Below are 26,349 nucleotides of genomic sequence, written 5' to 3'. Positions count from 1 at the left end.
TTCCGTGCTCCTGGTGAGAGCGTGAGCCGACAGACGCACTTTTGAAAACTCCTTTTTCTAAAGTGTTTTCTAGTAAAGTGGACATTTCCATACCCAGCAATTCTATTCAGGGCAAATGCGCGCATTCCCTGGAAAAGTCAAACAATTTGTTTCCCCGTGAAGTGGGGCCTCCGGTGCAGCTGAGCCTTTGCATTCCTGGCAATTCCACCTGTAGGTGTTTGTTCTAAAGGAATTCCTGCACCTGTGTGCCAGGAGACGCGTTCAAGAATGTTCATAGACACGTGGTAGCAAAATAAAAGAAGAAAGAAAAGAAAAGAAGAGAAAAAGCAAGACGCCCCTAAATATTCAACGGTAACATGGATAAGTAAATAATACATAGCATAGCTACAAAACGGAATATTATGCAACCATGAAAATGGGTTTTACAACTACAAAACAGCATGTGTGAGTCTCAGGAACATAACGCGGAGTGGAGGAAAAGAAGCACAAAGCAAGTTTTAAAAGGATGCATATGCTATGATTTCATGTCTGTGAAGTTCAAAATCATACAACCAAACAATACGGAAGCTCTGGGTGGAAGCATAGCAACACCGAAGGAGAGAAAGGGAGTGACGAACACAGGCTGAGGACCCCTGCGGCCCCCGACGGAGGCGGGGGTGGGGAGTGGGGAGTGGGGAGTGGGGCGCGGAGGATGGCGGGGGAGTGGCCCACAGGGCGTGGCTGTGCTGACGCTGACGCTCTCTTCCTCGTGCTGGGTGACGGCCACCCAGGTCTTCGCTGGGTTGGTGTTCTTACCCCTCACGCACGTTTCAAGGGCCTTTGCATCGACTCAATATTTAACAAAACTGTATATTTTTAAAAAGCATGGTACTTAGTTTTACTCAGTGGCCAGAACCCCAGAGTCCCCAGCTCTCAGGACGAACACAGAGCGCCCGGCCTGACAGGAAGGACCTATTCCAGTGCGCCCCGTGGCCCGTATTTCAGAGCCTGTTTTTGGAAGACGGCTATGACAGAGGTCAATATGAAATACATTAGATTTAAAGAGGGTGATCTTTGGCTTTCTGAGAAATGTGAAACATTTTATTCCTTATCGATAACAAATAAATGAGGTAAGTTAATCGATACCTCATTGTAGGTATAGTCTCTGGAAATGTCGTAACAGGCTAACTATTGTACTTCAGTTTTAAATATGGTATCATGTGTCAGAAGAGGAAAGCTTGATTTTCTCCCTCTTAGGTTTCCCCTCCTCCTCTCTGTCCCCCCATCCCTCCCTGTCCCTCCACTTGCCGGTCCCTCGGCCTCAGCGAGGTCCCCATCCCCTGCGCTTTCCAGGCGTGGAGCCAGCTCTCCTTGGGGAAGCGCAGCGCTGGGCCTGGCCGGCTGTCTGGCCAGCTGTCCGTGGCCTGGAGCCTGCATGACCACCACGACGTCTTCGGGTGTCCTCGCCAGGCAGTGGGGTGCCGGGGTCGGAGCCCACCGGTTCTTCCCACTGCCGGCTCCCAGCCTCGCGCCAGGCTCACGCCAGGCTCCTGAATCCCTCATGAAGTGTTTGTTAGATCAGTGAAGGCTCCGCTGGATGAGAGCCCGTCACAGAGGAATTGGAGGTTCAAACATTTTAAACCTGGCCCTAAGTTTCCCCACCTATTTCTGTTTTATTGGTTTAGAGACTTTTTCTCTAAATATTTCCGTTGTTCTTGTATCAGGCCTCACCAATGGCCTGCACGTTGGCAATAAAAATCTTTTTACTCGGAGTAAAACTTGAATGTTTATCTCAACGTTACATTAAGTAACATACTTTTCACAAATTAAGTCATTTAAGATCTTTTGTTGACTTCTGACCATTCCTGGGAGTTCTTTTCATTGTAGTTTCTTGGCCTCACTTAACAGTAGTGTTTTGATACAAGACGGGGCGTAGTTTTAATGGTACGATATAATGGAAGTGAAGTGTGTTGGTAAGAAAGAGCCTTTTTGTGGACCATTATCCTTTCCTTAGAGCACCCATTTTCATGGAACACATAGGTTTACGTTTCAGAGTTGGAACGTCTGCTTTTCATACTTTTAAATTATGAGGTGTCCCTGTGGCGACAGAGTGTCAGTGTGGGACCCTCTCTCTGTTCTCTCGGTTGGTGTCCGGCAGCACCTGAGTCAGGATCTGGAAGACTCATCGGGTTCCTCAGCACAAGGGAAGTTCAACCGAGAGCAGTTCTACAAGTTTATCATCTTCCCCGGCAAGTGGATTAAAGTCTGGTACGACCGCCTCACCTTGCTGGCGTTGCTGGATCGGTAAGTCGCTGAGCTTCAGCAGTACGACGAGGAGCCCCGGGGGCGGGGGTGGGGGGGCGGAACTGCGGGCGAAGGGCGACAGCCGCGGCGCCGCCACCCAAAGTCGAAGCCCCGAGATCCTGGCCACTGAGGGTTAGAATGGAGAAGTGAGAATCAGGTCCATGGTTTGGACTTAAGGTCAGCTTTGGGGACAGCGCCCTGCACGGGTCTGCCCCCACTGGTGGCCCAGGGCCTGGCCTGACAGGGCGTGGGCATGGGAGGGGGGACGGGAAGCTGAGTGACCTCGAGCTCTGCCCTTGACAGCTTCGCTTCTGCCCCCACTCCTGGCTGATGCTCACTGAGTGGAACGGTCACCTTTTCTTTAAACCCTTTTCCTCACCTCTTACCATGGTTCCTCAAGGCACAGTGCTGTGGGTTGGATGCCCTGGCTGGGCGGCCTCTTTGGTTGGAGCATTGTCCTGTACACCAAAAGGTTGTGGGTTCGATTCCTGGTCAGGGCAGGTACCCAGGTTGTGGGTTCAGTCCCCGGTCGGGGTGTGCGCGAGAGGCAACCGGCCAGTGTCTCTCTCGCATAAATGTTTCCATCCCTCCCTCCCGCCCTTCCCCTCTCTCTAGAATTAATAAGTGTGGGCTGGCGATGAGCTTCCTGGGTAAGAAGGGGTGGAGGGAGCGTCAGGTTGGTTAAGGTGGGACAGTGGCAGGGTCGGGCACTTCCCATGCCCACCCCCACCTTGGGAGATGCAAAGGGCAGCGCTGCCTAGCTCTGCCTGGGTTGCCGCCTGGAAAATGGAAGATGCCCCGCTACTAACGCTGTCAGCAGCAAACGCTGTGCACGGTTAAGTGCCGGCCGTTGGGCAGGGAGGGCTGGTTCCCTGCCGCGCTGTAGTGGGTCCCCGAGGGACTGCTTGTCATTCTAATACCTTAAATGGTGTGATCGCATGCTAAAAACTGTTGTCATGCAAAATTACAACAGCAAATTCCAGGACCCGCAAGTCAAGGAATGGCGTTGTAATGGTTTTTCTAACAAGGCTATGTTACCCGAGGGGCACACACTTAAGGTGAATGCTTCATATTTAACGAAAATAGTCCAAGATAATACATTCTTGGACTATTAGATGAGGCAGGTTTTGAAACATTATTTTTTTTTCTTTAAAAATGGAATTATTGAAATTTGGAGTCACTGGCTTTGATGACGGGGAAAGGATACCTGGGAACTTTTTGCAGTTTCTCTTTAATTTTGCTGTGAATCTAAAACTGCTCTAAAAACTAAAGCCATGATGTACCCAGTCAGACCTCGGCACTGCCAGCCTCCGGCCCAGCTCTCCCGGCTCCTGAAGCGGAGCCCCGGCTCTGGCAAGTGTGTGTGGAGGCAAAACTCGCCATCAGCCAGGCGTTAACATGCCCTTGCCTGTTTGAAGGAGTAATGCTGTGCCTGAGATGCACCTCGCTGTCATGGGTGGAATAGTTAACTAACTGCCTGTTCCCAGTAAACCCACGCTACTGGCCAACGACACCCAATGGGATGACATTTCATTTGCTTCAAAAACAGGATTCTGGGGTTAAAATTTGGTTTGTAAAGCATGGGAGTAAGGAAAGAAAGAAAGAAACCTTAAAAGCTTGTCACGAGGTATAAAGGCGTGCCACCGTAACTGCTCGGCGGTCACTGTCCGTCTTTCTAGAAGCACATGGGACTTTGTTTACCAGGAGAGACACCCCTTTTCCTGCCTCTTTGTGTGTGTGTGTGTGTTTGTGTTGCACAGAACTGAAGATGTCAAGGAGAATGTGCTGGCGGTGTCGCTCATTGTCCTGGTGTCCCTGCTGGGATTTGTGACGCTGAATCGAGGCTTTTGCAAAGACCTGTGGGTGCTCCTCTTCTGCCTCGTCATGGCCAGCTGCCAGTACTCCCTGCTAAAGGCAAGGCCCCCTCTAATTCTTAGCATCAGTAGCGTGTCCTTCAATCCATGAGATGATGACCCGGACTTCTGATTTGTGTTCTAGAGCGTCCAGCCCGACCCAGCCTCGCCCATACACGTGAGTGTCCCGGAGGACAAGTCGCTGGTCTTGTCTGCAGGTGCTGGAGGTGGGGGAACGGCCAGAGCCAACTCAAAAGGCAAACTGTGTATTAACATACGTCTGTATTGAGTATATGAATAGCAGCATGAAGTAGGAACGTCAGTGCCTGGTGGGCAAGTTCAGGCTGGATCTGCGAGCGCGGCGTGGACAGCCGGGGTGGGGATGTGCAGGGTGGGGCGCAGGGAGTGTGTGGCGGGTCTTTTCTATCCGTCTGGACTCGTGGCGGGGAGACCGCGCCGCCTGGTGGGGGAGGCTGCAGACTCTGCACTCCCGGGGCCTGCGTTTGTCTCAGGGTCCCCGCGGAATGCTGGACCCTGAGCGGCAGGGGTACACCCCACGCCTCAGCTTCCCTGTGCGTAAATAAGGGAATACAGAGCCTATGGGGACTGAACAATCCATGCTGTGTACTCAGAGCAGTACCTGGCACCCAGAAATCGTTTAATACATGGTAGCTCTCGTTATTGGTCATGCCAGTTACGAAAGTACGAATCATTCTTTGGACGTTCTCTTCCTATTTCCCTTTATCAGTGTATCGTTACCTTTTATTCCCATCCCTGGGCTACTTTATAGCTGAGCCTCCGGGCTCAGCTGCAGCGGCCTGTTGGTGCTCTGATGTCCCTCCGTGAGCCCAGAAGCCCGCCCCGTGTCCACTGGCCCCGCTGCCCTGCCCTGCGGGCCCCGTGGGATGGGCCCGGCGCTGTCCCCCCGGGAAGCCGGCCGCATGCCTCTGCGCCGACAACACTGCCCGGCAGGCGCCCCGGCTCTTTGAGAACCCCTTATCCTTTGCTGCGGGTGCTCCTGTGGGCCCCCCACAGACGCTTGCAGGGAAAGGAAGCTTGACCTTCCCACTATTGTGCTTTCTAAAAATTCATATCCAGGATTTACGGCTGCTTTTAAATCTGTGCTAGCTCATGTTTAGCTCATAGTAATTAAGAAAAGCTTATAATTGGATGATCACATGGCACACGTTGCTATCTTGTTAAGTTCCTCTGTTCCCATAATTGGTTTGCAGATAATACATCTTCTTTATCCCAGAATCTGACCGTCAGGATGAGCAGGAGCGGCATAATTAGGGTGTTAAGACGTATTGTTGTGATTATCGTCGAAGTCTGGGCTGGGCGCTGTGAGGAGGGCTGGCGGCTCTGAAAGGTGTTGCCCAAGCCCACCACGGACCCCCCGTTGCCTGAGTCAGTGAGGCACCTCGGTGTCGCTGTTTTCCGGGTGACTTGGGGGAGGGGTGGATGCTAGGAAGCGTCCATCTCCTGTGTGTATTTTCAGGAGGAAGGCAGAAGATGCTAGTATAGGAGGGTATTGTGGGCCGCTGCAGCGCCGTTGGGTTTGGCACGTCTGTTGGCAGGACCCCGGCGGCACCGCACTGCGTGGCCTCAGAGAGTCTCTATCGGCCTGGCTCCCAGAGACCAGGTCAGGCCGCTCCCCTTTGTCCACGCGAGCGAGCCATCGTGAGATTGTAAGGAACGGCTTCTCTCACTGCGGAAGGGAGTCCTCCTCGGCCGGGACCGTGCTCCAGGCAGTCATGCAGCCACCGGCACTGGGTCCCCGGCTCGAGCTGGCGTTCCTCACCCAGCCCTAGCGAGGAAGGGAGCTGTGGCAGCTATAAGGCTGGCTTACCGTCTCTGGTTCACAGATGAGACAGCCTCAGGAAGGCGGGGGTCGAGAGCGAGCCAGGTCTGGGCAGGCACGGCCCCCACGCCTGCGCCCTCGCCCGCCGGGCTCAGCGTCAGGTGCCAGGGGCTGTCAGGGAACCCAAGCGCCGCTCAGGACGACGTTACCTGGTGCATTTGGGAAGAGGGGTATTAATCAAGTCAGCTGGTTCTTGCTCTAACAGAGACTGACTGACTTTTCTGCTTTGTTTCCATCCAGGAGCGCAGAGGTGGCCAATTTTGAGCAAGTTGTTGAAACCAGAAAATAGCACAATAAAAATAAAAATTGTAACACTCCATATTTCCGATGTAGATGTGCAATTAATAATGAAGGGCCGATGGACATGGTACCAGGGACCCTGAGCCTGAAAGAAAGGCTCTGATTGTAGAAAGGAAAGGGCCCTCAAGTGCTTGAAACACCGAGGGCTGGCTGGGTTCTGGCAGCCGCCAGAGGACCAGAGACGGATGACAGAGGCAGGGCCGAGAGGCTGTGCTTGGCCGACGCAGGTCCGCACGCGGGTGTAACCAGCAGTAAGCAAAATGCGGGAGGCTGTCTGCGAGGCAGCCGAAGCCTGGGAGGCCCCGCACGCAGCGGGAGCGGCGGCCGAGTGCCCGCGGGAACGCGGAGGCCGTGCTCTGCGGCGGCACCTGGGGCGCGCACGCAGGTCCATCTGATCTGCGTGCGCGCCCCAGGCGGTGATGGCAGAGGCCATCTCAGAGCCCACGGGAGCAACTCCGGGGTCACTGGGGGCACGCGGGTGTCGGGATTGCCATCCGGCCTCGTGCAAACTCCGGGACCTGGGGCCGGTTCCTTCTGTGCATCTCAGGTTTTTCATCTGTAAAAGAGGGAGCAGTAAGACAGGGTTGTAAGGAAGCTGAGCAAGATATCGATAAAATGGCAGCCTCAGTGGGACCTTAGAGAGTGACTTGGGCCACATGTATACCGTGCCCAGCGTGGGGCCTGGACGTACCATGTCCTCTGGGCTCGTCTCCGTCCCTCTCTGCTCCTCTCAGCGCAGTTCCTGTTTCTCCTCTTGCCACACAGTGAACCGTGGCTGCTGCTCGTGGGGCACCCCTTCAGGTACATAAAAGTCACTAGGAATAACCTCTGTAAATACACGTTCTATTTTAGAATGGTTTTAGATTCACAGAGTGATTGCGGAGACTGAGCAGCAGGCTCCTGTACGCCCCGGGCCCAGTTCCCTGGCGCTGACCTCTTCCATCCGGGTGCTCCATCTGCCACAGCTAACGAACCCATGCTGGTCATTGTTGCTAAGTAAAGGCCTATTTCACTCCCATTTCCTCACTTTTACCTAATGTTCTGTCCCGGGATTCCTTCCAGGACCCCACATGTCCTTCTTAGGCTGGATGTGGCTGTGCGTTTCCCAGCTTTGCCTCATTTTCGGGGTCCTTGACAGTTTTGAAGGGGATGGGACAGGGCTTCTGTCGACCGTCCCTCCGTTGGGACTCCTCTGAGGTTTATGTCATGAGTAGCCTGGGGTTGCGGATTTTGGCGCGGAAGAGCACAGAGGTCAAAGGCCTTCTCATCACATCGTATCGAGGGCGGCTGCCGTGCGCGTGACTTGCCGCTGTTGGCGTGGGCCTTGACCACCTGGTGGAGGTCGTGTTCATCAGAAGAATGATTATGAATGACATAAAATAATTTCCCAGCCCTCAGTCCTAGAACTAAGGTGGTCAACTTAGTTTTAGTGGATCTGAAAAGTTAAACAATACTTATCTGTTTAGTTGTGTATTTGCTTGGCTCAAAAAAGCGCTCTAAAGCATGAGCCATTCCAGATTGCCTTTTAATCTTCATATGCTACATGTCTACCATTAAAATCAGCAGAAGCTGCCCTGGCTGGTGTGGCTCAGGGTCGCCGGTTCAATTCCCGGTCAGGGCACAGGCCCGGGTTGCCGGCCAGGTCCCCAGTGCAGGAGGACACGGGAGAGGCAACCACGCATTGGTGTTTCTCTCCCTCTTTTTCTCTCTCCCCTCTGTCTAAAAATAAATGAACACGGTCTTTAAAAACAAAAACGAAAAATGGCAGGGCCCAGGTGACCGTCCTCCCCGTGTCGGTCCCCGCAGCGAGGGAAGTGCCGCGGACGCCGGGGATGCGAGGGGTGTCAGCGCGTGCACCGCACCCCGGCCAGCGACCCAAAAAGTACTTTGATGCCCATGTCGCTGCCCCCCTGTTGGACACCCGCACCTGCCCATTTCTCAAGCTTCGCACACCTGAAGAGCAGGAAGCGGGACCTAAAATCAGTCATTCGGTGGAATTAAATTATAAACTAAGCTTATAGGAACTCGTTTGCTTGTGTCTTTTCAATTTTTAAACTAGCTTATCAAATTTCTACCATATTGAAATTTGGAAGTAGCGTCTTACCAGTCACCTCTTGAGAAGTATTTAACCCTTTGGCGGCTGCTTATCACCGATATGCCTTCTCCAAAATGTTTTGGACTTTCTTATGTGCACCAAGGGCGAGTCATCGAGGAGTGGCTGGCTAGGGTTTTACTGGGGTTCAGCTTTCCGTAGGGCAGAGGGTGCCCACCCCAGCTTTCTTCCTTTTGTTCCAAACACTAGGCGACCGGAAGTGTACAGCGGAAAGTGTTCTGGGTGCCTCTAAATAGACAGGTGAACTCATCAACCATTAAGAAATGGCATTTACGTAAACTAACCTACGCCGTCATAAGAAACTATAAGAATGGCCAACCCTTATTACAGTGATGCGCATTCTGGAGGTAAACGTAGTGTCGCAAGGGGGCTGGACAGAGCACAGGACCCTCCAGAGTCCTTTTAGGAAAAGCCAACACCCCAAAGCTATAACCAATGCCTCCCCCACACTCCTGTTTGCTTTGCTGGGTAAAACTCACATTGTACGCTCCCGGAATGGTGGCTATGAAAGAGTCAGTGAAGTCACGGTGAGCCTGCAGGCCTGGAAGGAGCCAGTTCCAAGTGCAGCTGCCTCCCTGGTGGCTGCGGGGAGCCCGTGCTCAGTGACCAGGCGGCCAGGCGGGCAGGGACCGGGTCCACGTCCTTGCCCTGCTACTGTCCTGTCTGTGGGCACATTTCTTAACCCTTATGCCTCCGTTCACCCTTGACAAAATGAGAACAATAGTATGCAGTTTTTAACGTGTAGTGAGGACTAGGCATGTGCGTCCATTCAAAGAAGGCAGAACATGGGCAAGGCTGGGCCAGTGTGCGCTGTTTCATACCCACCACCTGAAACAGCCAGGCCCGCGACGGAGGCTGGCTGGGAACATGCGCACACCCGCTTGGCATCCGGCCGCCTTTGGATGCCCTGCGCGCTGAGGAAGCGGGAAGCCACCGGCCACGGGTGGGGACGCGCGGCCGGCTGCGCACAGCCCCGTCAGTCACCCAGGAGGCCCAGCTGCACTCCAGGCGCTGGGCCCTCTAAGCTTCCCTCGGGCACCCCGTCTCCTGATAATAAAAACCTTTTGTTTATTTATTTTTTTTTTTTTAACAAACTTGAAGCATTTGACCAGCCCACTCCCTTGTGATGAGAAGGGCCTGGTCCCTTCGCCGCAGGACCCCTGCCCCGGGAGGGCCCGGGAGGTTTGCAGAGACTCTCTCACCTCTCCCAGTCTAGGCGGCCACAGTATTGGCGGTCGGCTGGGCCGTGGAAGCCCAAAAGCACGTTTAGATCAGCTCTTGTGAAACAGTCTCCAGGGTCCCCCCAGATGAAATCATTGGTGCTCCCCAGTGCACTTCAAGGTTAAAAACAGATGGGAAATAGTTGGGTAAGTTTTAAAGGATTATGATCAGGCCCTGGCCGGTGGCTCAGTGGGTTGGAGCATCATTCAGTACATCAAAGGCTGTGGCTTTGATTGCCAGTCAGGGTGCATGCCTGTGTTGTGGGTTTGATCCCCAGTTGGGGTGCGTTATCAATAGATGTTTCTCTCTCTCTCTCTCTCTCTCTCTCTGCTCCCTGGCCCGCCCCTTCCTTTCTCTATAAAATCAATAAACATATCCTTGGGTGAGGATTTTTTTAAAAGATTATGATCAGACTTTACCAGGAAGAGCGAGTGGAATTTTTCTCTTGAAAAAAAAAAAAAATCAGTCCTGGGGGCTTTGGATGATTGATTCATCTGCGAAGGAGAGAACCAGAGAAGAGGGAAACTTTATTCGTAGGTATCCTTGGGAACCAAGGCAGATAAAGATGACTTACACGCCAGTATTAGCGATATTCTTAGAATTGTTTGGGGACCCTGGGTGTGCACGGGAAGCGAAGGGGCTGAGCGTGCGGTGAGGGCGGGCTCTTTCTAAGGGAGCCTTAGGTTCTGTCTTGTAAATTACAAGTACGAGGCAAGTGTTCCAACACCCAATAAATAAAGTGTGACTTGGCAGATCTAAGATGATGTCTAAAACTTGTTCAAGGCCAAAGACTTGCAGCTCCTAGAAAGCCTGTTTGTAAGCTTTTAGTAAAAAGAAGAATCAGGACAAGTGGGAGACAGCTATTTAATTGTTTTTTAAACTGTGTCAATTTGAAGAAACATCTCCTATGCTTGTGTGTTTGTATACTGAACAGTTCTGGACCAACTAATTTACTTTGCTATTCGCTTGATAAGAAATGCATTAAAATTTAACTTGGGCTTTAGTTTCAATTTTTTAATGCAAAGAAAGTATTCCCATACCCATTAATCTATGACCTAGTTGGATTCAAAAGGAAATTTCATGAGAGTGCAAATATTCCTTGAAGGCTGCGCCCGGACTCAGGGCCAAGCACCACCAGCCCCTGTGGACGGCCTGTTTCCTTCCTATTAAAAGACGGTATCAGAATAGGGCTGTTTCCATTATAAAAAGTGATGGCAATTTAAATTGCCTTTCTAAATATAACACGTTCAAGGCCCTGACTAAAAATTCACATCTGAAACCATATCTCTTCAATCTTGACTTTTTTATCCTCAAAGTAGTCCATGGATGCAAAGACATTCTCTCCCTAACTCACACTTTTTTTTAACCTCGTGTATCGTGCATTGATTTGTGAGATGTAAGTTCTTCCTTGGCTCTCGCCCTGGAAAGTTGATGTTGTATCTTTTTTTTTGGTAACTTTATTTTTATTAACGCTGTTACAGATGCGCTGATCTCCCCCCTGTGCCCACCTCCACTCAGCCCCCACCCCCCTGTTCCCCGGGGCCGTCACCACGCTGTTGTCTCTGTCCTGTGTCATGCATCATGCATCTATGTTCTTTGGCTAATGCCTTCACCTTTTTAATTTTTCTGCCCTTCCAAAGAAGAAAAATAAAAACTGTTTCTACTTTTCAGAACAATATTTTGAGGACTAAGATAAGATGTGTTAACTTTTGGGGCCTCCTCCAAGGAAAGTATATAAATAGCAAGTTTTATAAAATTGTGTTATTCCACTGTGCCACACTAGGACATTTTCTGCGATCTCTGCAGGTATAACTTGTACCTGTATTGTCTTGCTTTCAATGCCATGAGGAAACAAAAACCCACAACTTAGCAATTCTACTTCTTATTACTAGCAAAGCTCAATTTAAACCATGCAGGGCAAATAATGGTTTAAATTAGTTCTGCACATGAAACGAACAATGCAAATCGAAGTTTCGCTGTTGGGGAAGGAAGCACTGAACTAGGTGTAGATTGTATCCAAAGATGGTAATTAAAATTTCAGGTAAGTTTGCTGAGTCTGAGAGTTTGATATTCTCATTTTTATTTGACAGAATAAGCATCAGTCTCTTTTCTTTTCCTGGTATTTTGTGTGTATGAATTATGATAAGGGAGGGGAGAGAATGAGGTTTATGGTATAAGCTGTCTTATATGGCATAAATTATTGGCTATAAGGATTTTGTCATTTAACCAAAGTGAAAGGTACCATTCAGAAATTGTGTTTGTTTTCTAGGGACACAACCAAATCATTACATACAGCAGACCAGTCTATTTCTGTGTGCTGTGTGGCCTTATTTTGCTTCTTGACGCAGAGGCCGAAGCCTGGCGCCCTGCCACGCACACCGTGTATGGCCTGCGGCTCTTCTCCCCGGGGTCGCTGCAGGCAGCCCGGGACCTCCTGATAGGTGAGTTCATGTTGGGGACGTGGGCAAGGACGCGGCGGGGAGAGGCCTGGCCCTCGCGTTATCTTCCGAATCCCTACGTGGAGGAGCCCCGGCTTGGCTGCTGGGTGGGGAGAGGTACCGTTCCCTCATGGCTGGCCCGCCGCCGGGAGGCAGTCTGGCACCGGAGCCCAGGACATCCGGGACGGGATTGCTCTAAAGGGTTTTGACATGCATCACGGAGAAGTCACAGCGCCGTAACGTCTGAAAACTGGCTGCTGAGGGGTGTCCGTGGGGCTCCCCGGAAGGGGCTGGCTCTTCCATCTGGGTGGCAGCTACAGTCCCAGCCACAACCCCAGCCACACGGCACAGATGCTCAGAAACACCTGCGCGGGCATGGTTCTCAGTCCCAGGAGAGTCCCGGACAGGCTGGTCACCAGCCTTTCACTGCTGCGCTTCACTGGCCCTAAGGGCCAGGCCAAGTCCGATGCACAGTGCTCCGCTCACACAAGAGACCTGCGCGGGGAATGGTCCAGAGCCCAGCCTCCCACCAGACGGCTGGCCGTTTGCATTCCAGCCCTGCCACTGTCCTAGCTGTGTGACCTTGAGCAAAGTTCATCTGTAACGTGAAGACAAAAACAGTACCCGCTTCAGAGATTGTTGCAAGTTTTAGATGAGTTAGTCTATTTTAACACGTAGAACAGTGCCTGACACCAGGGATGAGCTATCCTTGCCGTCAGAAGGCAAAGAGACCACTTTGGTGTTGGCCCACAGCTCTGAGGATTCTTCTGATGACACCCAGAGAGCTACATACACGCTAACTGGGGTCACACGGACCTAAGGGGCCGATACAGGGAGGCTGTATCCAGAGGCCAGCCCTGGGCCCGCTGCTTGCCAGCTGGAAGCCTTGCCCAGAGGAGACTGTGAAAGCCGTGGGTCCCCTGCTCATTTTTCCCACCCCCCCACGACAGCTCCCTGAATCTCCCCAGTGGGATGGGAGGACCCAGGTGTGGTGTGAGGTTTCTTCGAGTCCCTGCTGGGGGTGAACACTATAGTAGACACTCCACCCTCTGCCTCCCCTTTCTGAGTACCGGCTCCCCGTTCGTGCTGTGTCGATGGCAAAATATTTACTACCCAGCCCACCCAAGCCCACCTTTGTCTGTATCCTCAGCACCTCGCTATTACATCATGTAAGGAGCAGAGCAGTTCTTACTACCAGAGGGCTGGGCACCAGGCTTCAGAGAATCTCCAAGCTCAGCTGGGAAAGGAAACATGTTAGAAAGATACGGGAACTGATCCCATGATTAGATTCCCAGGCAGTGCCCTCTTGCTCAAGAATATACTTCTACCCGGCCCGATACTTTTCACTTTACTTTTATATTTTATTTATTTACTTTTTAATTTAATTCTTACCCAAGGATATACGTTTGTTGATTTTAGAGAAGAAGAAAGTAGGGGCGGGGGGGGGAGAGAGAGAGAGAGAGAGGGAAAGAGAAGGATGGGGCGGGGGGAGAGAGAGAGAAATCAGCGGGTTGCCTCCTGTACACGCCCCAACTGGGGATCATTAGGGTTAGGCTTAGGGTTAGTGTAGGGGTTGAAATTCTCTTGGTTGGAGCAAACACACACACACACACACACTCACTCACTCACTCACTCACTCACATGCCAAGAAAGACTTCCAGTCGCTTTTACCTTCTCCTGAGCTTGCTTGCGCCTCCTGCTGCTGAGCTCAGCTGCCGTGAAGGGGCCAGAGTTTGAGTGGCCAGAGCTGCCGGTCCCGACCCCGCACGCCTCCCTCCCCTGCCTGTTGGTGACCCTTCTGTTACCCATGCCGCCCTTGCTGTCTGCTCAGCCCCATCAGCCTGTCCGAGGGGGGAGACGGCCGAGGACGAGGGGCAGGGAGCGAGTGAGGACCTCCAGGGGTGCCGAATGCGTCAGGTGGAGAGTGGGCAGGTGGGGAGATGGAGAAGCTGCTGTCACAGGTAACCAAGGACAGGCGCGTCCGAGAGACAGGGCGGGGACGTCAGATTAGACAGAACAATAGAACACAAGGAGGAAAGTACCAGGACAACATGTGAGAAACATGGGGCAGAATTGGCACAAGAAGACCCTTCCCAGGCTGGGCAATGGATTAAGGAAGTAGAAACATGGAGAGAAACATTCTTCCATGATTTCTTTTTTTTTTACAGTCCCTCAAATATATTTTTAGACCTGCTCTGTGCACTGCTGTCGTTATAAGGAAGATTCTCTACGTTTCCTTCCAGGGTGAAGTGAAAGGCCTTCATAGTCAGCGCCCGAGTCCTGGGCTGCATCAGGAGACCACAGACCCCTGGCTGAGATTGTACTACTTTCCATTTGCCTCACTTCAAAAGCCCACGAGTCAGACTAGCTTTGTAATTACACTCTGGATGACAAAGCCAAGAGGTCTTCTTAGCATTGTATTTCAAAAGGATGTGGCAAAGCTAGCGTGCCCTGAGGCCACGTGAGCTACCCGGGGCCGGCAGGGGGCAAAGGATTGGGGGTGTCCACCCAAAAGCAGAAACGCTTGGGTGCTAGAGATACCCACAGAGGCTTCAGATGGTTAAAAGGCTGCCAGATGGAAGGGTTAGAAGGGTGGTTGTCTGCCAAAAGCCCCGGCAAGCAGTAGGTGGATTGCAACTCGCTGTGAGAAAGGCCGAACGGGGTTTGGTCTAGGGCTGTCCAGGAGCATCAGGGCTTGCCCGGTGAAGCAAGGACTTTGCTGACCAGGGAAGAGTCCAGGCGAGATGGGAGAGCCAGGAGCTGTCAGCCGGTGCTGTGCCCTGCAGAGGCTCTATATCAAATGGCCTTCGGGTCCTTTCCAGATCTGAGAGTTTTTGGTTTTAGGCCTCAGGACCACAGCCCCCGGCCTACAATGGTGCAGCTTCAATAATGAGATCGTTGGAGATAAGTGGAGGTTTTGGAAACAGTGACTGGGACGGGGTCGCCGCGCTGCACACCGAGCCCTCAGTCCTATGTCGTGTGTAAAGGCTTGTTTTCTGGGCTCAGACGTTGATGTCAGGACAAGGAGCTCATAGGCAGGTGTGGCCCATTGGAGACACGCAGTGTGTACGGTCACATCAACTCCATAGGCTTGGCTTCTACTCCCGTGTTATTTTAAGTCTGCACGCTTTTACCCCAAAGCTGTGAGTATGATAATGAATATTATTATTCACATTCAACAAAGGAAATGAGCAAGTTACAACATTTTTATTTATAAATTTTTATGGAAAATAAGTGGAACCCTGCCAGGAGTGCTGCATTTTTGGTAATTACTAGGGAAAAGGAGAAGTAGGGGAGAAGTGAGGGACAATTACAGACCCTCTCAGCCGTAGGCTGAGAGAAAAAAAAAGTCTGGTTACAGGGAAAATTGCCAACAACCCCAAGGCCTTTTTTTGTTTTTTCTTTGGGAAAAAAAGGACAAAATCATTTCAGCAACTCCACGTATCACTTTCCAGTCTCCCCACGAAGGCCACACAAGCTTTGGCTGCGTTTTCCTGCACGTGAACCGCAGCCCGACTGCACCTGCTGCCCCTTCTGCCCCCGGCTTTGCTGTTCAGGCCTGGAGCCTCCTCCTCTGACATCCCGGAGCCCTGGTGGGTCACCCGGGCGCCCCGGTGGCTGCTCCCGCTCCCGGGGGGTTTCACTAGGCCCCAGGTCCGATCGCACAGCCGGGACCTCCTCTGCGGGGCTTCCCGGTGTCTCCCGGTGTCTCTCACCATTTCGTTGTCCCTGTGCCATCGTCCTCAGGTTCCCCGCTGGCGTTGGTTTCATTGCCTAACGCATTTCGTATGGAGAACCGTCTAGGCCCATGGTTTGCGGAACAGGTTCCAGTACGTCACTGCCTCGAATATTGTATCACACCCATGTTTTTTCCTGTAGTCCTTCGATCTCAGTGTGGTTTTTGTAACACACGCAGCACCTGAGAAGGTAAACAGATAAGGTCCCCTCGCACCGCCCTCTGCCCGCCTCCTGGCCTGGAAGGAGTGGGCATAGCGCCTACTCCTCATTGCTGGGTCCCCTGTCCCAAAGTGAGGAGAAGAAATACTTGTCAGTCAGCTTGAGATGATGCAGATTAAAACTGTGATGCTCACAACTATTATGTACTATAATTAAATGTTTATTTCTTCTATCTTTCCTTTTATATCTCTGAGTTCTGTTCACAAAAATTGACAAAAGAAATTGTGTTTTCTACAGTTACGTCTAGCAGATCGACCTTTGTATCTTGTTGTCTCCTTTGAGAAGTGCATTATTTGCAGATGCTGTAGGTTTTTACAATATACAACGTGGGGCAAAAGTAGGTTTATGGTCGTGAGTAACCAAAACACAGTTTATTCTTGTATTATTATTTATTAATTACTATATTATTTTCCATACGAACAACTGTAAACCTACTTTTGCTCCACCCTGTACAGTCAGGTGCTGCTTGCTTACTGCACGCCATGGCTGGGTGATATTCCGCTGTCCTATATGTGGTCCTTTGTTGACCAATATTTCATTATATGGCCCATGCCTGCAGTTGAAGTCTTGACACAGAAAACATTACAATGTGTTCACCGTGCATAACAAAATATGACTCCAGTCCCAAGCGAAGGCCCATTTATTATAGCGACGTTCATTACATCACGTTGTACTTTCGCAAAGTTGGAACAGGTCCTTGGTGCTGTTGTAGAGGGATTTGTCCTATACTTACTTTCAACCCAGTATTAGCAAGAGAATGAGACGTAAATCTCTCATTTCTACAATTTCACCATGGAAAGTTTGTGTTTCTGATTTTTCAGCAATAACTGAACCACACACCCCACCCCCCGCCCATTCCCACTGCTGGCTGTGGTTCGTGAGTAGTGTCAGGACATAGTTCTAATGTTTGGACGTATCAGGTTTCAAATAAAATTTCCGTAGTTTTATTAAGGATTACGAGTACAAGCCTCATTGACATTCCGCCCAACGCACTGAGACAGCGAGGAAGACAGATGGATTATAGCATTGCTAAGGCGAGTTTCTGTGTGATTCTGTGAAACCCAACGTAAATAGAATTGAGAGAGAGAGAATGGTAGGGAAGTTGCTGTAAAATGCAGGTCTGCTCCATTTTAATTCCTTGAACAGGTCTCCGTGAAGCGTGGACTTGTAGCACATGGATGTTTTACCCAATTGCGCTGTGACGGTTTGGGGAGGTGGCAGAGCCACCTTCATCCCCCAGGTGACGGGTTCACTGAGACACGGGCCCGTCAGGGTCCCACGGTCGGTGTGTGGAGTGTCTCGGTCGGTCGCCGTCTCCCGGGCTCCCCGCGGAGTCTGGAGTCGTGACGCCCTCTGGGTCTCCAGGCGGCGTTTGGCGTGTTTAGGACTCTCAGCAACCCGAGGACTCAAGGGGACAGGCGCACAAAGCGAGGAGCCCCTGGGTTCCGATTGTCGCAGCCCCTTCCACGCAGGACGCGTTCCCCTCCCTGCCGCCCTTGGGTTTTGCATGTCCCTGTCATTTCCCCAGCCCCTGTCCCCCACCCTCACCTGCCTCAAGCCCACGCCTTCCCTTGCGAACGAAGACCAGCCGCTCTCAGCATGTGGAGATCGCTGCTCTGGCCTAGGCCCGCCCGTGTCCCGTCCTCGGCCCAGGCCTCCGAGCAGCTCCCCGGCACTGCCGCCGGCACGTTTTCGGCTCAGCCTCCAGCCTGCCCGCCGGCGTCCTGGCAGGGGGGTGGGCTGCGGTAGGCGGCGGGGGGCGGCCCCCGCGCACTCACAGCGCCTTCTGTCTGTTCACTTCCAGTATTTTTATATTGCTTCCCCGCCGTGTCCCTCCTCGGGCTCTTCCCGCAGATCAACACCTTCTGCATTTATCTTCTGGAACAAGTCGATATGCTGTTTTTTGGAGGTTCTGGTAAGTCCTGCTTCCTCCTCTTCCTGCAAAGGGGTCTCAACTTCAGATGAGGGCCGAAGAGCCTCGGGCCGGAATGGGAGCCTGGCCGCGTGGGTTTTCTTTGTCCTGGGCGCTGAAACTGCGTCAGGTCGGGTCCGTAGGGCGGATGGTGGCCCGTCTGGACTCATTCAGCTGAACTGAAAGGGGCCTTCCTTGCTCAGTAAAGACAAGCGAAGAGACGGAAGGGTAGACTCTCGGAGCGTTGGAACAGGTTGGGGCCTTTCTGACCATTGCTCGCAAAAACCGCGTGTCTGAGTGTGTGTTAATGGGTGTGAGGGATGTGAGAGTGTGCGCGCGCATTGGATCGTGTCTGGGAGCGTGTGTGACCGTGAGCCTGTGAACGTGACATTGCACGTGTGTGTTTGTGTGTATCTGTGCGGACAGGTGGCCTGTGTCCCCACACCGCCCCTGTGACTCTCCTGGCCTAGCAGTTGGGATTCAGAGCACAGTGGCCGACCGCACACCTGACGCTCACGTGGCGACTTGACAGATTGTTTAACTTTAAAGCTGACTCTCCTGTAAACGGAGATGAACACGCAGCTCTCATAAGGCTGCTCCAAGGGTGAAGTGAAATCCTGTCCTTAGAGCACCGGAGCGTGGCCGGTGACCAGCAGTGTTACCTCCACCTCACACACACGCGCGCACACACCCCAGGAGCCCTTGTTCCGCGTCTCTCTGCCACTGTGCCTGCCCCTCTCTCTCCCCCACCCCGCATCTGTCTCTGTTGCTCTCTCTGTCTCTGTCTCTGTCCCTGCCCCTGTCCCTGTCTCTGTCTCTCCTCTTTCTTCTGTTGAAATCCCTGCCCAGGGTCTTTGTCGTGGCCGCAGGTTTCAGCCGTAAGCAAGGAGGCCTCCCTCCTTCCCTCCCCGCTGACGCGTCTCCGCAGAATGTGCGCACGGCTCTTTCCCGAATTCTTTCCTCCTGAATTTTGAGTTGAATAATGGTCAGTCTCCCTCTCTCCCTGATGGTCACCCAGGGCCTGTTCACTTAGTCCTGGCCCCTGCCCCAGGCGTTTCCTGTTCGAACGCTGCGGCCTTCCCTCATGTTCCGACCACACTAACTGGTTGTGAGGGCCGCCAGGCTAGAGAGGACCTGCTGCTGTTTGTGTTCCAGCCGTTTCTGGGATGACGTCGGCCGTTGCCAGCGTGGCCCGGAGTGCCGCTGTCGCCGCCGCGCTCCACATGCTCTGCTTCAGCGCCGTGAAGGTAGGTGTGCGGACGGCCCTCAGCCCGCTCCTCGCGTTCGTTCCATCAGCCAGTGTCCCAAGTCAACAGGGTTTCTCCAGCTGTAAGAGAAACGGACCTGAGCGCATCGGGAGGAGCAGGGCCTGCCGGGGAGACCTCGGCGGGGTTAGAAGGCACGTTCAGGTACCTGCTTCGCCCTGGCGCACAAAGCCCACTGGCCTGGCCTCTCCAGACTGGTGTCTCTCTGGCCCGGTCACTTGAGGACACTGGGAAGCCTCCCGCCGTCCGTGGTGGTCCGTGGGACTGTGGGTTTGCCTTCACTTCCTTCTGAAATACCATCAAAAGACGATAAAGCGGTCACGGTGCAGAAAGCTCTGTGGAGGGACAGAGAGACTGGAGAGGCTGTAACAGAATGAAACTTTAGAATCGAGCGAGCAGATGGGCCCCAGGCTTATCCAGATGGGGAAGCTGAAACCTTGCTGTCAGCGAGGGACGGCGAGGCGGTGAAAAACAAGACAAGCATTCGCTGTAGGGAAACAAAAAGTTGCAGCAGAAAAGAAATGTACCTCATTTACCTGCATGACTGAGCTGTGAATCATACTCGGTGTTTATAACGATCTGAATAATAGTCCTACCGATCACGGAAGAAGGGGGAGGGGAGGTGAAGTGTGTGTGTGTGTGTGTGTGTGTGTGTGTGTGTGAGTGGGCGTGAGGGAGGCCTTAGTCTCGTCTTCTATATTGGAAAGTGAGCAAGTACTATCGGAAATGGAAAAAAGTAGAGAAATAACAAAACAAGCATGTTATCTGAAAACCTGGAGGTATGTGGTGAAGGGAAGCAGCTGAGAGTCATTGCTGGCAGGGAGCAGGGTCGGCGGGACGCGCGGGCAGAGGGCCACTGCCGAGCTCCAGCGGGCGGGAGCCGAGAGCCAGCCGCAAGCCCAGAAAACAGCGGCTCCCGCGGGGTCCTCCGGGCCCTCTCCCATCCGTAAAAACATCAACCAGTGAAATTACACAGATTTCTTGACTTTGTAGACACCTTGAATTCCATGTTTTAAACCACAGGTAGGTACCTCTTGGATAACATAAAAATTAAATTGCAAAAGAGTAACTAAAACTAATATATGTTCCAAAGGGTTTTAAAATATGCTGTACATCGCATGACATTTCTTAACTAATTTTTAAAAAATATTAACTTAAAATCTTATTAAACTCGTCAGTGCCACTGGCAAGAGCATGATAGTGTATTTCCCGTTCACGGAAGACAAGGAATTCTGCACTGTTTTCTCCCCGTGCGGCCCCGTGGAGTTACTCTGCGTAGTGATCGGAGGCAGGTCCCCTCCCTCCCGCCTCCTCCCCTTCCGAAGAGACATTTTCTCTCAGATGAAGGGAAAGCAGGAGCGGAGGAGAGCTCCTTCATCCAGAGCACAACGCTGGTGCTCAGTTTGTTACCACATCTATACAGTCTTGTGTAGGACAATTACCTGCTTGAAAGGTGTATCTGGCATTCCTCCTTTATTCTGACACAGGATCCTGGTGTTCCATTTAGGAGAAGGACTTGGACGGGTATTTCCTGAGTCCTTGCCCTCTGAGGACCTCTTCCTAGTGATAGCCTTCAGGTCAAATGCTGCCTTTAAAATTTGGGGGTCACAAGCTTTTCCTTGCAGGGCCTTTCGTATATTGTCCTGTTTGTTCCAGTGTTGCTTGTTTGTTTATATATGTATTTTTCATTCATTTTTTTTTTAAAGTTGGTTGATTGAAACGTGGTTTATATATTGCAAAATCCATCTTTTTGGCACGCGGAGTTTGGTAAGTTTTGATACGTGTACGCAGTCATGTAATCAACTCCACCATCAAGTTGTAGAACGTTTCCACCAACTCAGAGGTCCCCTGGCGCCCCTGTGGGGTCAGCCTCGTCCCCCACCCCTGTCTCTGGCCAGCACTGATCTGATTTCTGCGTGTATAGCCTCTAAAAATCCACTTTGTGCTGTAACATTCATGAGCTCCAATGGCTGTACACGGCTGAGTAAGCGCCGCCGCGGTCGTGAGAGAGGACGCCCCTGCCACCCCCGGCTTCCCTTCGTGCCTCTCCCCATGCCCGAGTGCCTGCGGCCACCGTCTGCTTTCTGTCATCACGGTTTGCCTGTTCTGGACGGTCAAGTCAATGGGATCGTGTAGTCTCTGGCTTTTTGAGTCTGGCTTCTTTCACTTAGCGTGATGCTTATGAGGCCCAGCCGCACCGGTGCTTGACTTGATGGTTTGTTTCTCTTAAACGTGTGTGTGTAGGTATCAGGGTGGGTATATTTCTTCCTATATCTTGAGTCCTAACTAGGAGTGGGATTGCTGGATGAAATGGTAAATGTATATTTAAGTTTATAACAAGCTGCCTAACTTGTCAGAAGAGCCTGTACCGTTTTTCTTGCGCCTAGTAATCTCTGGGATTCCTAAGTGTTCCAAATCTTTTCTAGCATAATATTTTCGATTTTAAAACAGTAGCCCTTCTGGTATATACTAATGCCTAATTGTGGTTTTAATTTGCATTTCTCTAATAATGACTGCTGTTGAACGGCTTGCTTACCATGTGTGCATCTTCACTGGTGAAACATATGTTAAAATATTGCCCATTTGAAAATTGCATTATGTGTTCTTATTATGGAGATATAAGAGATTTTTACACATTCTGGATACAAGTTCTTTATCAAGTATATATCACACATGTATTTTTCCAGTCTTTGGCATGTCTTTCCATTTCATTAGCAGTGTTTTTCAATTTATCTGTTTTTATCCTCACCCAAAGACATGCTTATTGGTTTTAGAGAGAGGGGAAGGGAGCAAGGAGAAGAGAGAGAGAGAAGCATTAATGGGAGAGGGAAACACCAATTAGTTGCCTCTTGTACACACCCCGCCTGGGAATAAAACCCGCAACCTTTTGGTTTATGGGATGGTGCTCCAACCAACTGAGCCACGCTGGCCAGGGCAACATTTTTTTAAGAGCAGAAGTTTTTAAATATAACAAAGTACAAATTACCATTTTTTTTTTATTTTATGGTTTGTATATTTTACGTCCTATTTGAAAAACATTTACCTAATAAAAGTTCACAAATATTTTTTCCTGGAAGTTTTATTGCTGTGGCTCTTAGATTAGATCTCTGATCCATTTTGAGTTGATTTTTGTGTGTGATGTGAAGTAGGTTGAGATTCAGTGGCACAACCATTGAAAAAACTCACCTTCCTCATTGAATTGTCTTGGGAATTTTGTCAAAATTCAGTTACTGGCTTCCGGCTTCTGGTCTTGTATTTAAGGACTTTGGCAGTTATCACTCCCTGTTAATAATAAGGAAATAGCTGAACAGACTGAAAAATCACCGCTGTCCTTGCATTGGAGACGTGAGGGAGCAGCACAAATAGCTTCCCCCAAGCTGGAGGGACCGACAGGTTGACACAGAGAATCACGACTCCCAGGAGCAGCCGCCTCTGCAGGGACAGCCCGGGCAGGAAAACCTGAGCCATCACTGATGAATCACAGGAGACGCAGGAGGACGAGGCTGGGAGGGAGTAGCGCCAGGGGGCCCCAGTCATCAGAGGGCCCACACTTCTGTGCGCTTCACCTCCGAGAGCTCACCCCGTTCTCGCCGTGAGAATCAGAGGGAAGCCCCTTCAGGAGGAGGAGGGGAGAGGAGCCACGTGGAAACCCCTACAGTGAGGTGTGCTGTTCTTCACCGGGCCTGCCCACAAAATTATGCCAGAACCTCATCCTCTGGGATGTCTTTCAGGGCGCAACCGACCTGGAGGAGGGGAAACGCCCAACTGTAGCCCAGTGCCTTCTGGTCATTCCGTGCCCTTGATGGGGGCACTCAGAGCACTGTGACAGTCACAGGCTCGCTCTGGGACCAACCAGCACCTGGAGGACGTCTCCCCCGCACCTGAACGCCCCATTACTAACGGCCCCGTTAGCACAGTTCCTTTGACCCAAGACATCCTGCCTGGCTGTCAAGAAAAAAAAATCACATGGAGTTTACAAGGCAGAAAACACAGTTTGGAAAGTCGGAGTAGGCATGGAACCAGGCTGAGAAGAGGCAGGGATGTGGGAACTATCAGACTTCTACCTGAAAGCACCGGTGACGGTGTGTTAAGGCTCTAATGGATAAAGGGGGCAGCGTGCAGGAAGAGGTGAATGACACACAATACAAGCAGAGAGACGGATCGTGAGAAGGAACCAAAAGGCAGTGCTGGAGATTGAAAACACCAAAACAAAACTGAAGCATGCCACTGATGTGCTCATGAGTGGACTGGATTTAGCTGAGGAAAGAATTCTGAGCTTAAGGATATGTCAGTAGAAACTTCGAGAGTGGAAAAGCAAAAATAAAAAAAAAAGGTTGAGAGAAAAAAGATATCCAAGACCTGTAGGACAACTGCAAACGGTGTAACATGTGTACTAAGCATACCAGAGGAAAAGGAAGGACAAACGGAGACATATTTGGAGCAATAATGACCGAGAATTTCTCTTAATTAACAACAGACACCAAACCATGGATCCAGGAAACTCAGGGAACACTGAGCGGGATAAATGCCAGAGAACTACGCCTATGGATATCATATTTAAACTGCTAAAACGCAAAGGTAAAAAATATTGAAGCAACCAGAGGGAGAAAACACCTTACCTATAGAGGAGCAGATTAGAGTTACATCTGACTTCTCAGGAACCGCTGTGGATTCAATTGTGCCCCCACTCCCTGCAAATTCATTTGTTGAGACCCTAACTCCCAGCATGATACTGTTTGGAGATGAGGCCTTTGGGAGAGAAACAGTTTTAGGTGAGGTCATGAGGGTGGAGCCCTTATGATAGGATTAGTGTTCTCTTATAAGATGAGGAAGAGACAATGGGTCTCTCTCGCTCCCTTTTTCTCTCGCTCGCTCTCTCTCTCTCTCTTTGTTCTAGCTTCTTGCCCAGGAGCTGACCAAAGAAAACCTGCTGCCTCCAAAACAGTGGGGGTCTCCACATACTGCCAGTCGACAGATATGCAAGCCCAGGTGTGCTCTCTGCCCGGCTGTGGCCGGCCTCGATTCCAGCCCTCCAGCCTCGGATCTAGGTGATGCCTGCAGGTGTTCACGGGCAAGATCAGTGTACCCCCCTCTCTCCAGTGGACAGTGGGAATGGGGTCGTGTGTCAAACCACAAAACCTTCTTTCAGACTCATCTCGTCTGTAAGATCAGATGTGGCATAAAGTCCCCAGAGCCTGTGGCTTGTGCAGAAGTGCTTTCGCTGGCTCCCACCGTGGATTTGCCTTTAGGGAGGCAGGGACCCAGTCTCCTGTGTTCTTCACCGTACTTTGACCAGGGCGTCCCTCTCTTCCCCTTTCTTTGCATCCCCGACTTGCAAACAGCATCTGATGTAAATATGATTTTCTCTGGTTGGTACAAGTTTCCTGTAACTGAGAAGCTGAAAAGTCCCCATTTGCTGATAGTCAACACACATTTATTTGTTTGGGAATGACTGCCATGTACTAGAGAGATACAAAAGGAGAAAAAGTCAGCTCTTTCTCCTCAGGAGTTTAACGTTCCTCGAAGACGATGAGATGCTGTGGGTGGTCAGAAAAGAGAACCCGGTCAGAGGAGGTGGTTTCCAGCCCAGCCTTCAAATGTTTTGTCATCAGGCTGAGAACTTCGCCATAGGAAGTACAGTCAAGCACGTGAGACATTTTCCCCAGAGTTGGGGACAAAGGGCCATGACAGGCAGAGGAGATGGTAAGGAAATTAACCAACCAAAATGGTAAATGAGACAGAAGATTGGCTATCTGTGCAGGATTCATCAAATTATGGACAATTTTGAATGCAAAGCTAAAAAAGTATGTTTTTGATCCAGTGGGCATGTTTCCATGACAAAATCTTATAGAAAAAGAAGTCATCGGCCCTAGGTGGTTGAGAGATGATGGAAACAAAGACCGGAGAAAGTGCCACCAACTACCTTGGCCGGGTGGCCAAGTCGGTTGGAGCATCGTCCCATGCACCAAAGGGTTGTGGGTTTGATCCTGGTTAGGTCACATGCCTGGGTTGTGGGTTCAATCCCTGGTGGGGACACGTATGGGAGGCAACTGATTGACGTTTCTCTCTCACATTGATGTTTCTCCCTCTCTCCCCCTTCCTCTTTCTCTAAAATGAGTAAACACATCTTTGGGTGAGGATTAAAAATAAAACTTCCCACCAGCTGACCTCCCAAGTGACTCTGCGAGTGGTCAGACCAAACCCCCTTCCCGGTTCTGTGAGCCGCGTTCTCCACACTGTCTCTCTGCGAAATGGCATCTACTCATTCTAATCCTGGGCGCACGTGAGCTGCGGTCTCAGCTCTCATAGTCTTCTGCAGATAAGAGTCATCTGATAGTGAAAAGGAACTCACGGGTAACGGAATCATGGTTGAATCCGTGGAAGACAGACTGTTCTTCCATCCTCGGCACGCTCTCCACCGCGCAACAACTCGGGGGGCTTCTTAGATTGATTTCCGCAGGTGAAGTCGTAGGCTCTGAAAAACCCATTTCATTTGACAAGTGCCGAAGGCTCATGATGACCAGCTCAAGTATTATCAAAAGTAATGCACGCTCCTGGGATTGTGAAATGACTTTTTCTTACAAAATCCTTGGGGTGGGGGTGGGGGTGGGTTGGAAACCCTTGAAGAATCTGGTATTCAAGACAGTGTTTGGCTTTTTTGTTTTGTTTTGTTTTGTTTTGTTTTTACCTAGTGATGGGGCAGGTGTCTTTCATTTCCTCACCCCCAGAAGTCCACCTCCCTCCCCAGGCCAGGCATTGCTAGTTGATCATCGCATTTTTTTATGCACCGAGGTCGCTAGGGCCTCAGATGCGCCAACAGTACTCCAGGCAGCCAGGACCGACCGATCAGAGCCGGCCCAAGGATACAGTCTGCCTTTTCACCCTGGGTTGAGGCTTGTTGGTTTCATTTCCTTTCCGTGGCTGTAGGTGTCTAAGTAGCTGCTAGCTCGGAGTGAGGAGATGCCATTTTGTGGGCACATTTCTAACTCTGATGGGAATGAACAGTCAGAGCCTCTGGGGTTTACCGAAGTGATGGAACATGCTTTTTACCAGGTGGAAGTGGGCTACTTGAAAGGTTTATTGCATCCCAGAGACATACTGACTTCCCTTGCTCAGCACAGAACAAGCACCACTTGCGAGAAATAA

At 51.1% G+C, this 26,349-nt stretch overlaps 1 protein-coding gene across 1 annotated transcript in view; it reads left to right on the top strand.

Annotated features, from left to right (window-relative positions):
* The window catches only part of PCNX2 (pecanex 2), a 215,149-nt gene that overhangs the window by 48,186 nt on the left and 140,614 nt on the right, over positions 1–26,349 (top strand). The window contains exons 10-15 of the mRNA XM_054576753.1: positions 2,138–2,283; positions 4,044–4,197; positions 4,282–4,314; positions 11,901–12,072; positions 17,831–17,941; positions 19,094–19,185. Coding sequence (XP_054432728.1) covers positions 2,138–2,283; positions 4,044–4,197; positions 4,282–4,314; positions 11,901–12,072; positions 17,831–17,941; positions 19,094–19,185 — 708 coding nt within the window. The remainder of the gene's footprint in view (positions 1–2,137; positions 2,284–4,043; positions 4,198–4,281; positions 4,315–11,900; positions 12,073–17,830; positions 17,942–19,093; positions 19,186–26,349) is intronic.

Source organism: Pteronotus mesoamericanus, unplaced genomic scaffold, assembly GCF_021234165.1.
Source record: "Pteronotus mesoamericanus isolate MK-2021 breed Mesoamerican mustached bat unplaced genomic scaffold, CSHL_Meso_final contig_347, whole genome shotgun sequence".
NCBI lineage: Eukaryota > Metazoa > Chordata > Mammalia > Chiroptera > Mormoopidae > Pteronotus > Pteronotus mesoamericanus.
The sequence above is the reverse complement of the archived record's forward strand: the minus strand, read 5'-3'. Positions and strand labels throughout refer to the sequence as shown.